Here is a 14910-nt window from a genome sequence, read left to right on the forward strand (position 1 = left end):
CTTGACTCTGTCTGAGTTATTAGGAAGAGTGTTCCCTGAATAGTCACATGACCTAAAAGAATATTAAGTCAAACATTCAAAGACCAATCAGATTAATAATTCATATTTGTATGGAATATCACATCTTATTGATCATTTAACAAATCTGTAGCTAATCCTCACCGCTACAACACAAAAATAAGCTGCAAAACTAACTGGCTTTGACGAGTCTGAAGATTATGAACTACTGTGAGATCATTATTGTTACATAATACGAGGATTACTAAAGTATTTTTGGTTTGATGTGATTCGAAGCAATTGACAGACACAAGCCATCCGCCTCAAAGTTGGTTTGAAGACACTGAACCACTTCCATTCATCCACCTGTCTTCGTCCTGATCTGGTCACAGGAATATCGATGTTAGCATGCAACAGCAGACTTCCACAGACTTAGTGGGGTAGCAGTAATCGGAGGGTTGCAGGTTCGATCCTGGCTCCGGACAGAGAATTCTGCTGTTGTGTCCTTGGGCAAGACTTAATCCTCCTTACCTGCTGGTTTTGGTCGGAGGGACTGGTGGTGCCTCTGTCAGTGCGCCCCAGGGCAGCTGTGGCTACACCGTAGCTCATCCCCACCGGTGTGTGAACGTGTGTGTGTGAACGTGTGTGAATGATAGACTGTAGCATAGAAGTCTGAACCATTATGTCAGAAAGGGACCTGTCCCCCCACTTTTTAAAATGACACATTGCCCCCCCCCCCCCCCCCCCCCACACACACACACACACAAAATTAGTCAACCTTCCACTCTTTTGAGCGTTCCAGTCCATTCCACCTGATCCTTTAGAAATTACTCAGCCTGCTCAAACCAAATCCATGTTTTCCTGGTTGCTCTACTCCGGTGCACACATGGACAGGGTTGTCAAAAAAGTAAAACAAAGACTGAACCGAAGTGGAACATCAGTGCAGGCTTCTGAATCTGGAGAAGTCACTATCCCATAATAAGTTGTTTCCATGCCTGATAGAGCATCTATCACCGACTCTCCTACTGAGCATGTTCCTGCCACCCCTCTGAGGGCTACCCTGAGCGTTATTGAACCTGTTTCCCTTTCTGAGCTGAGTAAGCTCGTATCAGGACAGAAGCCATCAGGATCTTCTCTGGACATTCTGCCACCCCGCCTCTGGAAGGAGGCCTTTTCAGTCCTGGGCCCAATTCTTGGTTGTTCCATCCCCACTGAAATCCACAGTGGTGCGGCGGACCCTCAAAAACCTGGTGCTGATGCTTCAGTGCTGGACAATTACAGGCTCATCTCCACCCTCCCTTTCGCCTCTAAAATATTGGAGAAGATTGTTTACCAGCAGCTGGTATCTCACTTATCTGACTCTGATTTATTTGAGGTTTTCCAGTTTGGATTTAGGCCTGGACACAGCACTGAATCGGCCCTACTAACGGTCTTGAATGACATTTACATATCTTTGGATCAGGGTTTCTCTGTGGCACTTCTTTTATTGGACCTTAACGGCAGCATTTGATACGGTGGACTATGATGCACTGCTTGATGCCTGGAACTGGGTCTGGCCTTGAATGGTTTTGTTCCTACCTGTATGCATGGTGACGCAGTTGTTAGCACTGTTGCCTCACAGCACGAAGGTTGCAGGTTTGAAACTCGGCTGCGGCCTTTCTGCGTGGAGTTGCGTGTTCTCCCCATGCATGCGTGGGTTTCCTCCAGGTACTCCGGTTTCCCCCACAGATCACAACATGCCCTATAGGTTGTGAATTGTAAGTCGCTTTGGATAAAAGTGTCTGCTAAATGAATGAACATAAACATAAACATATGTAGTAGGAAGTTCTGTTTGAGATTGGGGGATGCTCTCTCGTCTTGGGAGGCTCTGCCCTGGGGAGTTCTGCAGGGCTCAATTCTTGGACCACTGCTTTTTGCAATTTATTTGTTGCCGTTGGGGTCCATCTTCCACAGACATGGTATTAAGTTCCACTTATACGCTGATGACTGCCAAATCTATTCTCCACTGTCTCTGGGGAATGGAGCTTCTTTTTTTATCCTTGAAACCTATGTAAATGAGGTCAAGGCACGGCTTGCAGCTAATGTCCTGTACGTTAACGAACGTAAAACTGAATTTATCATGTTTCACCCAAGCTGCAGCTCAGATTTAGATTCTGCTGTCGATTCGTGCACCTTCTTATCCCAACAGAAGCTATTTGTCACTAACCTGGGGTGAGACTTGATTCTGCTCTTAGATTGGACTTTCATGTCAACTCAGTGGTTCAGGCTTGCTTTTTTCAGTTACGTTGCCTTACTAAACTCAAGCCTATTCTTTCCAGAACTTACTTGGAGCGTATACTCCATGTGTTTGTGATCTCTAGGCTTGACTATTGTAACTCCCTAATTGTTGGGCTGGGTGAGACTATTGTGCATCGCCTGCAGTTATTGCAGAACAGTGCAGCTAGGTTTTTGATTGGAACTAGGAAAAGGGACCACATTTCTCCAGTGCTGGCTTCTCCTCACTGCCTCCCAGTCTCCTACTGGGCACGGTTTAAAATTCTGCTTTTTGTGTTTAAGCTTTTCCAAGGCAGTGCCCCTTCCTACTTAGCAGAACTCTTAGTAAAGCATGTTCCCTCAAGGTCATTACGGTCAGCTGACCAGAAATTGCTTATCGTCCCTCGCACCCGATTTTTACAGTATGTTCCAATGGGAAACAGGCTTCAACACAAACGGTCGTTTTCCGCTTGGTCCTAGAGCTCGACCAGTGTCAATTTAATATAAAGTAATATTGTTTTTGGATGGTAAAAAGTGCAGGGGTCAAAACCTGACTTTGGAAAAAGTGGGGGGGATATGTCGTTCCCCCCCCCTCCCCCCCCAAAAAAAAATTTACGTCCATGAACACTGGGATAAATGGCATTACTGCTTTGTAAAATAGAGATGCAACAAAGAGGTGTGGCTGTTTATTTGATGTTAAAATGGTGCATGGTGTTCTTATGATCAACAAAAATAAACATACAATAAACACACAATCAACATTTTATCAGAAGAGTCTATCTTTTAGTGTTTCTGTATTTTCTGCATTAAACAGCTGGAGGTTTGTGGTGAACAATAGTTACTGAGTTAAGGTTTTACCACTGTAGGTAAAATAGGTGTAACACCCTGTGTAAAGGCACCAGAATGCAGGAAATGAAATCTACACCATTTTTATTTTTTGTGCCCCCCCCCCCCCACCCCCCACCCCCGCATCAGTCGTGTCCCCCCCCCCCCCCCACACACACACACACACATTCTCATGCTTCCGACGCCCCTTGTAAAGCGCTTAAGAGTCCTCTGACTCTGACCAGCGCTAGGGCGGGTTGTTCATCGTTTATCATACCCTGTCCTCCGCCAGCCAGCTCCACTGGGGGAATCCTATGGCATTCCCGGGCCAGCCCACAAACACAACCCTTCCATCACATCCTCTGAATTTGGGTGGGGACTAAAACCAGCAGTTACTGAAGGTTGTAGAGGAAGCAGAGACCCACATGGCAGCACCTTTAACACTCCTCCAGTTCCCATCACAGAAACAGATCCAGCAGAATACTTTATGTATACGAACAAATACACACATCCTAATACCTCCGGTGCAGCTCATTAATAATCACTATATTTGCTGTAGCCACAACAACAAAGTGTTGTCCAGCTGCTACAGAAAGCTGTCCTTTATCAGGCTAGTTCCAGAAGAATGTTTATTTTTGTCCTTCTGGACCCAGAGGCCCTTGCAGAGCTCTAAAATCACTTTTACTTTAAGTTATTGAGCGAAGTTTCACTTTTAACTCGAATAACGGCTCAGTGACCGAGACAACCTGGAACCCTCCAGAGCCTGATGGAGGTGGAATAGATGGAAGTTCAAACAACGCAGCAGCAGTCCAGCCCTCAAGCATGTGTGTGTGTGTGTGTGTGTGTGTGTGTGTGTGTGTGTGTGTGTGTGTGTGTGTGTGTGTGTGTGTGTTTAAGAAAGACAGGAAGCTTATTCCATCCCTACCACCCTGATTCACAGCCTCCTGGGATGATTATTAATCTAATAATTAAACATTTATTGCCAACAACACCTGCTCTCTGTCTCCCTTCTGGACCGCCACCCACCCATCTGCCCCCTGGGACCCCATCATATAGAGGGAGAAAGAGGAGGGGAGTGAGAGGGAGGAGCTGGAGGGAGGGTCAGGGTGCGGAACAACCCCGGTCACATCGGTGGATTCTTCTACAGAGGCAGGAGGCTGGATGTTCTGAGTGCTGACAGAGTGTGAAGTTATTTCGTTTCAGGACAAAAGAAACAAGGAGGAGACAATCTGATGCTCAGAGGCATCACAGCACCCCCCGCCTCCACTCCACCCGGCTCAGGGCTGCAGTCATTTAGGGTAACTTTTCCTCTTACTGGGAGCCGGGGAACCAGGCTGCCTCACAGCAGGGGGGCTGCGGGTCCCTCCAGGAGCCAGGATGCTGCACTACCTCATCAAGACCCTGCTGCAGATGAACCTGTTTACTGATACCAGCCGGAGCCCGACCAGCAGCACCGATCTGCTCTTCAACGGATCTCTACCCTCATTTAACAGCTCTCTGCAGGAATGGGGAAACTTCTCCACCTTCAACGGTGAGTCTTTATGCTTTTCTATGTCCCATGCTGTTCTGGAGCGCCCGGTCTCTGTGAAGTACTTTGTGTTCCACTGGTCTCAGGTCAGATGTTTACAGAAATGTGAGTCAGTAATGGTCCAGCATCTTCTCCATATGTAGACCTCAGTGTTTCAGTGATGTCTCAGACTTCCAAGCTGGGTCCTCAAAAACTAGTCCTGACCTGATCTGAGTTCTGTAGAAGGTTAGGTTCAGGAAGAGAGGTGAAGATGTTGTGGATGTGATGAGAGGCTCTACAGCAGCCTGCTGTCAGATCAGTCAGACCCTTAGTCGGTCTGGTCATCAGGTAGACATCACGTCTGTCTTCAAGGTTGTAGAGGAGCTGCTTTGTTAGGGTGTCAGTAAATACCAGAAACACACACGCGCGCACACACACACACACACACACACACACACACACACACACACACACACACACACACACACACACACACACACACACACACACACACACACACACACACACACACACACACACACACACACACACACACACACACACACACACACACACACACACACACACACACACACACACACACACTCAACTCAACTTTATTTGAGCTATAAATAAAGGTTTGATTGATTGATTTGTAAATAGCGCCTTACAGGCAAAAAGATGCCACTAAGGCACTACACTGATCAAGTAAAAAACATAGCACACACACGCACACACACACACAGGCTCTCACACGCACACACACACACACACACACACACACACACACACACACACACACACACACACACACACACACACACACACACACACACACACACACACACACACACACACACAGCAAAAGGAGGGTTGAGCTGTCAATCACCCTGCATTCACTACAGTAGTGATCGCTGCAAATGTTTTAAGGCAAGCGTATCATCTGCCCATAAATCAAACCAGTCCAGGTCAGCAGGTCCTCACGACATGTTTGGTTCCGTCATTTCAGTCCAACCTCTTTTCAACGTTCAGCTTGACTTCATACAACTTTTGTCATGGAAACGGATCCAGATCTGGTGGTCTCTGAATTAGAATGTATGCCACAGATTTTCCCTCAGGGACAAATTTAGTTTGATAAGGATTAGGGTTCGGGTTAGGTTAGGTTGGGGGGGTGTTAGATTAGGGTTAATTTGATAAGATAAACGTAAACGTAGCAGGATTAGCCAAACAGCTACGGTTTACCTGCTGACTATGGACATACACTAAACGTTGCTCTAAAACAAAATACAGGTGAAAAGGGAAAAATGGGAATCTGGTGCAAAGGTTCATTTATGTCACTAATGAGGTTAAACTAATACATGAGACGGACTCATGCTAATCAAAGTCACGTGTTTAAGCCTGTACTTGTTAGAACTGTGATGATTGTGGTTGTTACAAACCCTAGGTGTTAAGCGTTGTGGCAAGGGGTAACATAAAAACTGATGCGGAGAAAGGAGGGGTGAGAGTAAATAAAAGGGTTTATTTCGCAGAATTCAACCCAAAATACACAGTCCCAGACTGGAAAGGTTCACAATGAATGTACGTAAACAAAACACACGAAGGAGAAACTGGAGATAACTCAAAACACCTGGGACAAACGGTCCCGGGGAGAAAAACACGACAATAACTATAGATCTAGACACGAAAAACAAAGAGCCGGAACTAACTAAAAACCAAATCTCGACGGCTATCAATATTATTACAAACACAACTTAAAGCGAGCTATAAAGCTAAAACGAAAACAAACGGCCTCACGGGGGCAGAATCAAACCGATCTTTCAAACGAATCAAGGATACTATCTGAAGTCACACCAAGTCAATCCGAATTACCAAACCGAGTTAATCGAGGAGAGAAAGACAGAGGTTTAATCTGTGGGTCTCTCGCTGAGAAACCGAAACAGGAATCTTTTAAGAGCGTCTCATCAGCGGTAGACTGTCCGCAGCTGAAGCAGAGTAGGCGGGCCAAGGCGGAGGCCAGCCTGATGGAGGACCTGTCCAAGGTCCTGAACAGCAGAGAGGGAACAGGACTGGGCCATACAAGGTGCGGGAGCCCAGGATCCGTAACAGCCCCCTCCTTCAACAAAAAAAAAAGGAGAAAACAGTAAGACTTGAACCAAAGACTGATGTCTAACTCTTTTTTTTTCTTTTACCATTATCAACAGTATCTTTAATACCATGAGGGCTCCCGCTAGCTACCTATCCAGACATTTGCTAACTAACCCCTACTTCTTCATGTGGACTAGAGGTGGGCTGATTAAACAGAAAATATCAGGTGGTGCTGATCCCCAGTACCACCGACTGTTCCCGAGATGTCTGGAGAACCAGGCAACGCTAACCTCTATCGCCACAACACTATAGAAAACAACAAACAGACTCGCCCTAAAGAGGAGGAGTCTCTACCACCTACCAGGGAGACCCTCACGGAATTTCAAGATTCAGACAGCCACGAGAGAAACCATCTGCCAAGACATTATTGGCACCACTCTTGTGACGAATTTCGATGGGGAACTCCTGTAAAAGCAGGGCCCATCGCATTAGTCTCTGGTTGTGGTTAAACATTCGTTTTAGAAAAACCAAGGGGTTGTGGTCGGTGTAGACGATGGTGGAAGAGGAAGAGGAGCCAACATAGACGTGGAAATGCTGAAGTGACAGAATGAGGGCTAAGGTCTCCTTTTCGATTGTGGAGTAGTTCATTTGATTTTTATTGAACTTTTTGGAGAAGTATCCCACAGGGTGGTCAATCCCATCCTGGTCTTCTTGCAGGAGCACCCCACCAGCCCCCACAGCACTGGCATCTACTTCTAGTTTAAAGGGTTTCATTAGGTCCGGAGCTGCAAGAACAGGAGCACAACACATGAGGTTTTTCACAGCCTCAAAAGCCACCTGTGTTTCAGGAGTCCATACATAACGCATCTTTGTGCTTAACAAATCGGTCAGAGGTTTAGCTACTGTAGAGAAGTTTCTACAGAACCCACGGTAGTAACCCACCATCCCCAGAAATCGTCGTAGCTCTCGCCGTGTCGAAGGAACCGGGAAAGATGCCATGGCTCGAATCTTATCTTGTAACACTCTAACCTGACCTTGACCTACCTCCTTGCCCAAATATTTTACAGTGGCTTTGACGAACTCGCATTTCGCCAGATTTAAAGTGAGCTGTGCTTGTTTCAGTCGACCAAATACCTCACGTAGGGTTTTCAGATGTTCGGGCCAGGTGGAGGCGTAAATAACGATGTCGTCCAAGTAGGCGCTACAATGAGGAAGATCAGACAACACAGAGTTAATCAGACGTTGAAAGGTGGCAGGAGCATTTCTCATTCCAAACGGGAGAACAGTGTACTGGAGAAAGTTATCAGGAGTTACAAATGCAGAAATTTCAGAAGCTCGAGGAGTTAACGGAATCTGCCAATAGCCTTTCAAAAGATCTAGTCGAGTTACGAAAGTAGCAGCACCCACGCTGTCTACGCAATCATCTACCCTGGGAAGGGGAAAAGAATCAGCCACCGTCACCGCATTAACTTTACGGAAGTCGGTTACAAAACGAAAGGTACCATCAGGTTTTTTCTCCAAAAGACAAGGAGAACTCCAGGGGCTCTTGCTGGCCACTGCCAGACCATTCTTAATTAAATATTCCGTTTCCTCTTTCATCGCTTGTCTCTTAAGGGGACTGGCTCTATAGGGATGTTGTTTAATTGGATGTGGATCCACAAGTTCCACATCGTGTACGGCCAAAGGAGTTTGGGTAGGTACATCATGAAACAAATCTGGATGATCGTTAATGAGGAAAATCAATTCCTCTCTTATGGCAGATGACACATGCTGAAGGGTAAGGGGAAATTCTTGAAGAGCCTCAGAGTTTGACAGTCGCGGACTTATAGGTTGAACAGAAACTGGGCTGGAGTCCTCAGGGAGCTCAGGGGACAAAATCTCAGAGTAAACCGGTGCACACACCATGGAACTGGTCTCCCGTCTTGGCCTATAGAGTTTCAGCATGTTAATATGGCACAGCTGAGATGTTCGCCTTCTAAGCGGGGTTTTTATCACATAATTGTGATCGTTTATTTTCGTTAGGACCTCAAAGGGCCCCTCAAACCTGGGAGAGAGAGAGGACCCACACAAGGGATTCAGAACCACCACAAGGTCTCCCACAGCAAAGCTTCTGTGCTTCGCCTTTTTGTCGAACCGTACCTTCATTTTGTTCTTAGCGTGGTGTAAGTGTTCTTGGGCTAGGTGGTTTGCATCTCTCAACCGGGCCTGAAACGTAGCAACATATTTGTTAATATTTTCACCTTCACTAGGGCCAGACCAAAGAAAGCGCTCCGTTAAGGCTTTAAGGGGTCCTCTGGGAGTGTGACCAAAAACTAACTGGGAGGGGCTAAACCCCAATGACTCCTGGACCGCATCACGGGCTGCAAAAAGGACAAAGGGAAGTCCCTCATCCCAAGAACGACCAGTAGAAAAACAGTACTTCCTAAGCATGGATTTTAGCGTTTGGTGCCAACGTTCTACCACACCTTGACTTTCGGGATGGTAGGCTGAAGAGGTGACGTGTTTGATACCTAGAGCCTCAGCAACCTGCTTAAAGAGCCGAGATTTAAAATTGGTGCCTTGGTCGGTCTGTAAAACCTTCGGGAGACCGAACACCGAGAAATAGCCATTTAAGGCTTTGATGATGGACCTAGAGGTTATGGAGGACAAAGGGAGGGCTTCTGGAAACCTAGTGGAAGAACACATGACTGTTAACAGAAACCTTTTTCCCGACTTGGTAACAGGAAGAGGTCCCACACAATCAACCACTATATGTTCAAAAGGTGTGGTAACCACAGGCACAGGATATAAAGGAACCGGGTGTATTTTCTGGTTAGGGTTTCCGACTAGCTGACACACATGGCAACTCTTACAGAATTCAGCTATTTGCTTTTTCATACCAGGCCAGAAGAAATGCTGTAACAGCAAATTATAAGTCTTATTAATCCCTAAATGACCCGACCAGTCACTTTCATGTGCCAAGGAGATGATTCTTTCCCTGAAGGGCGTGGGTATCACTATTTGTTTAGTCATTCCCCAGTCCGCGCCTTGGGCAGAAGGCTGGGACAAACATCGGAACAATATTCCATCTTCTAATTGATATTTACTCTGACCCGACTGAATATCAGCTGTAGGGTCCACTCGGTCAAATAAATCCCGTAAACTTTCATCCTCCTGTTGCATAGACGAAAGGATGTCAGCAGATATAGGAAAATTTGGGGAGTCAGCTTTCTCCTGCTTTGAACCACCTGGGGCAGGGCTTTCCTCCTTTGTCTCCATTTCAGATAGGAGAGACTGCAACACAGAATCTTCTAGGTTGATGTCAGAATTGTCAAGACCTTTTTTCTGTGACCGAGTAACAACACACACGGGAAAAACATCAACAGGTTCAGGTAAAATAGGAACCTCTACCAGTTCAGGATTAGGGTTGACTTTTCCACCAGCCAAATCATTCCCCAACAACACATCTATACCTGGAATGGGCAGCTCTTCACAAATAGCCATCTGCACATCGCCACTTATAATCGGACTGTTTAACTGAATCTTATGTACGGGGCTGGGCATAGTTCCCATTTCGATTCCTTTTAATAACACAGAAAACCCGGCCGCACTAGCTTCAGAAAAGGGCAACACTCTTTTGCAGATGAGGGTCTGGGAGGCTCCAGTATCCCTCAAGATTTTTACAGACACTTTAAGATCTGGAACGTCTGGTAATGACACGTGTCCCATAAAGGTAAAGGGCTCAAAACACTGATCAGAAACACCTCTGTCCTCAAAGTGACCGACTGGAGCGGAAACATGAGACCTTTTCACAAAAGCCACACTTTTATTTCTAGGAGGACTCTTCTCATTCTTCCGTCTTAGCTGATAACAATCTCGGATTAAATGACCCTTTTCACGACAATAGAAACACTCCCTGGTTTCTCGTTTATTAGGATCGGGGGAGGAGGTTCTTCTGGGCCCGACGGGAAATTCCCGTTTTATCTCTCTCTCTATGTTGTGCGTGAGTGAGAACTCATCAGCTAGCAGGGCCCCGGCGCACAAAGACGTCACTTTTTGTTCATTTAAATATTGAACAATCCTGTCGGGTATTTGCCTTTTAAATTCCTCTAACAGGATTAACTCACGTAGTGTCTCGTAAGAATTTACTTTACTTGCAGAACACCATTTTTCAAACTGAATGCTTTTTTCACGAGCAAACTCTGTGTAGGTTTGACCATCCAAAGGTCTTCCGCGTCGGAACCGCAGACGATAAGCTTCCGGCACAAGTTCATAAGCTGTTAATATGTTAGCTTTCACACAGTCATAATCTAGGCTATCAATTGCAGACAAAGCCGACATTACTTCCAAAGCTCTTCCAGTCAACTTACATTGCAGAAGCAGAGGCCAGACGTCCCGAGGCCACTGGAGAGCCGACGCGATCCGTTCAAAAGCCACAAAGTAGCCGTCCACTTCGGCTTCTCTAAAACTGGGCATCAGAGGAATGCATTTGCCAAGATCAAAAGCGTGATATGAGGAGGGCGTACTGTATGTCTCTGGTGCTGGTTTTATGGATGAACGATCATCCGGGCTCAAAGGTGGGTCAACACGGGACTCTTGTTTCACCTGGGCATCTGCTTGAGCTTGCAGCTCTAATTGTCGTATCCGCACAGCTGTGTCGGCGTTTGTCTGAAGTTCCCATCGTCTCATTTCCAACTCCGCCTTTAGTTTCCTCTCTTGTGCCCGTTCCTCGGCTTCGATCTGGAGCTGGGCCAACCTGATCTTTAATCGGAGTCTCTCTGGAGAGCGGGGAGAACGAGGGGGCGAAGGCTGAGCAGGTTCACCTTCCGAAGATAGAGGTGAGGGAGGGGGCGAACCCCGAGGAACTGCATTCTCCTCCTCACTCATTGCCGCTGGAGCACCGGCATCCGAAAGGGGCGGGATCACACCTTGATCCGTAAGAAACTCAACCACAAAAGTCCGTAGCTCCTCTTTTCGGAGTTGTTTTGGGACTTCAAGTTCGAAGTGGGCGGCCACTTGTAACAAATCGGTTTTACGGCAACCCTCCAGCAGCCGGCGAGACGGGGCCTCCACAAAAGCCTGTAAATTGAAGGAGGCCATCAGGTTTCAGTCGCCTGAGTCTGCAAAACAAAAACACCTGTTACTCACACTCACACACACGCACCAGGGGATCTTTGTAACCACAACGTTGATGTTTTATTAAATAAAACCTCGGACGAGCCCCCATTTATGTTACAAACCCTAGGTGTTAAGCGTTGTGGCAAGGGGTAACATAAAAACTGATGCGGAGAAAGGAGGGGTGAGAGTAAATAAAAGGGTTTATTTCGCAGAATTCAACCCAAAATACACAGTCCCAGACTGGAAAGGTTCACAATGAATGTACGTAAACAAAACACACGAAGGAGAAACTGGAGATAACTCAAAACACCTGGGACAAACGGTCCCGGGGAGAAAAACACGACAATAACTATAGATCTAGACACGAAAAACAAAGAGCCGGAACTAACTAAAAACCAAATCTCGACGGCTATCAATATTATTACAAACACAACTTAAAGCGAGCTATAAAGCTAAAACGAAAACAAATGGCCTCACGGGGGCAGAATCAAACCGATCTTTCAAACGAATCAAGGATACTATCTGAAGTCACACCAAGTCAATCCGAATTACCAAACCGAGTTAATCGAGGAGAGAAAGACAGAGGTTTAATCTGTGGGTCTCTCGCTGAGAAACCGAAACAGGAATCTTTTAAGAGCGTCTCATCAGCGGTAGACTGTCCGCAGCTGAAGCAGAGTAGGCGGGCCAAGGCGGAGGCCAGCCTGATGGAGGACCTGTCCAAGGTCCTGAACAGCAGAGAGGGAACAGGACTGGGCCATACAAGGTGCGGGAGCCCAGGATCCGTAACAGTGGTGCACAGCTGATGAAAACTCCTCTATCAGAATATTGGGAAAAGGTTCAATAATCAAGACTCAAGAGTGTCACTGTGATCAGCTGATGAAGCCAGATCACCTACAGAGGGGTCCTGGGCCTTTAGATGGTCTCTCAGTCTGCACCAGATTCTTGTTTTTCCATACTGACTCTGGCTGTCAGGAGCAGACCATGATGACCAGGGGTCTCATTTATAAAACATAGTACTTACGCCAAGTATGTATGTGACTTGTAAAACATGGAGTACGCACAGCTTCACGCAATCTCTGCTTTAAAAATCACACTGTGTTTCTCACTGTCAAGGCACCTGGCCTTGCGAGGCGATGTCTTGCGAGGCCAGGCGTCTTGCTTACGAGGACACTGTCCTTCAATGGTCAAAGAAAATGGTTAAATGGAACAGACTTGCATCACGAGACCGCGGCTTCCACGGCGGTCACGTAACGTCACGTGACACGGGAAATAACGTTGTATTTTACACGTGTAAATTTCAATATAAATATATAATGAGCCTTTTACTTTTTAAATTGTGTATATGTTGATTAAATTAAAAATATAAGTGAGTTACTACCCGCTAGCCACCGAAGCTGCAACTACTAAGCATCTAACCAACCATAGATAACTTCTTTGGATCTAAAAAAAACATTTTAAATTAGTTGACTTACTTTTAAACTTGAAAATTGTCCCCAAAGTAGCTGCTGGCTTCTGATCCGCCATCTTTTTGAAAATACTGCAGTGTATTGTGGGGTAATTTTTGGCCAAGGCTAGGCTACAAGACACCTCCCGTGTATCCATGCTCAGCTAGCTGAACAGCTAACAAACGGAGAACACACGCCTCGGTAGAACATGAACATTGGAACACGTCTTGGCGGCTCCTGATGACATATCTCCTAGGCAACCCGGGCGGGGCCAAGACATCAAAGCGAGGTTCCTTGGTAATGAGAAACCCCCCTGGACAAATGAGAAAGGTTCTCAGCTGCTTTTTAGTCACATCCCGCCCTCAACACACCCACTTTCTGCCATAAAAGATCAATGCAAAGTGAGTTGTGGATCTCTTGCATATACACAAGACGGCTCGTTGCAGCGCTCCACCATTAACAACGACAACCGCGGATCAAGGAAGTGCGATTTCACAAGCAGAAATGGAGGTACTTGTGGGTGAGGTGGACAAATGAAAGGAAGTACTTTTGCAAATCAAATAAAAGAAAATCCACGGAGTGGCACAGCGTTGCTGAAGCCGTCAATGTTGTGAGTTCTTCAGAGAGATCTGTGGTGGACATAAAAAAATGGTACGATTGGGATTCGATCCCCAGACTCCCAGGTGAGAGTCACACATGCTAACCAGTCAGCCAAACAGAAATCTTCCTTGGCCAAGTAGCCAGGGCACATGATCTATCGGGTCACAGCGGCAGGACACACACTGTCACAGACGCATGATGTTCTGTCTCAATCTGCCCCCCTACTGATATTCAGCATTCTGTATTCTGCCCTTCAGGCGTGTGTGCGTGAGTGTGTGTGCGTGCATGCATGTGTGTGTGTGTGTGTGTGTGTGTGTGTGTGTGTGTGTGTGTGTGTGTGTGTGTGTGTGTGTGTGTGCACGTGTGTGCTCACACCCTGCGTGGATTTTGGGAACGGGGGTGCCTATTGGGGCCAGTGGGGAGCTGGTTTCCCGGAGGCTCTAGGCCCTTCAGCCATTTCTCTGACATTATCCTCCCCCTGCTCCTTCTCATCACCACACAAACAAGCACATAGGGCCTTGAGGTGTGGGTAAGTCAGGGGCTGCAGGAACGGTTCCCATGTTCGCAGTCTTGCGGTGGCTTGCACAATTTGTGAATTTGTAACAACCGGTATTAAAGGGTTATAAACAGAGCCTGGTTCATGCTCACACATTTTTAAAATTTAGATGAGATTATAGTTGAATACCTATAGGTAGGAGGGTGTCAGACTTCCCCTTCCTGGGTGTCACCATCAGTGAGGACCTGACCTGGGGACAAACACTGCAGAGTTATTGAAGAAGGTGTCTTTCTACCATCTTGGTGTACTGGCTCTGTGCTCTGGTTGGAACAGAGGTCAGAGCTCCACGGGGTGATTTAAGTCACTCAGAGGATAGTCGGCTGTCCTCAGTTCACTTGAAGAACTTTACAACTCCTGGTGTCTTAGAAAAGCACAGAAATTCTTCCACATCCATCACACCCAGGACACACACTGTTTGACCGCCTGCCCTCGGGCAGATGTCTTAGATCACGTGTGTCAGACACAAAGCCTGAGGGCCAGATGTGGCCCGCGAGAGCTTGAAGTGTCTTAAAATAGATCTATGCCAATTCCAAGCATACATTGAC

General features: G+C 46.6%; 1 protein-coding gene across 4 annotated transcripts in view; it reads left to right on the forward strand.

Annotated features, from left to right (window-relative positions):
- The first annotated feature begins 4223 nt into the window (after positions 1-4223).
- The window catches only part of robo3 (roundabout, axon guidance receptor, homolog 3 (Drosophila)), an 85325-nt gene continuing 74638 nt past the window's right edge, over positions 4224-14910 (forward strand). For 3 of the 4 annotated variants that reach the window (XM_054730425.2, XM_054730424.2, XM_070555647.1), the window contains exon 1: positions 4224-4606. In XM_054730425.2, the coding sequence (XP_054586400.1) occupies positions 4453-4606 (154 nt within the window). In that variant the 5' untranslated portion in view covers positions 4224-4452. The remainder of the gene's footprint in view (positions 4607-14910) is intronic. The other variant, XM_054730423.2, reaches the window with a different exon arrangement.

The sequence above is a fragment of the Nothobranchius furzeri genome, chromosome 10 (genome assembly GCF_043380555.1).
Source record: "Nothobranchius furzeri strain GRZ-AD chromosome 10, NfurGRZ-RIMD1, whole genome shotgun sequence".
Lineage (NCBI taxonomy): Eukaryota > Metazoa > Chordata > Actinopteri > Cyprinodontiformes > Nothobranchiidae > Nothobranchius > Nothobranchius furzeri.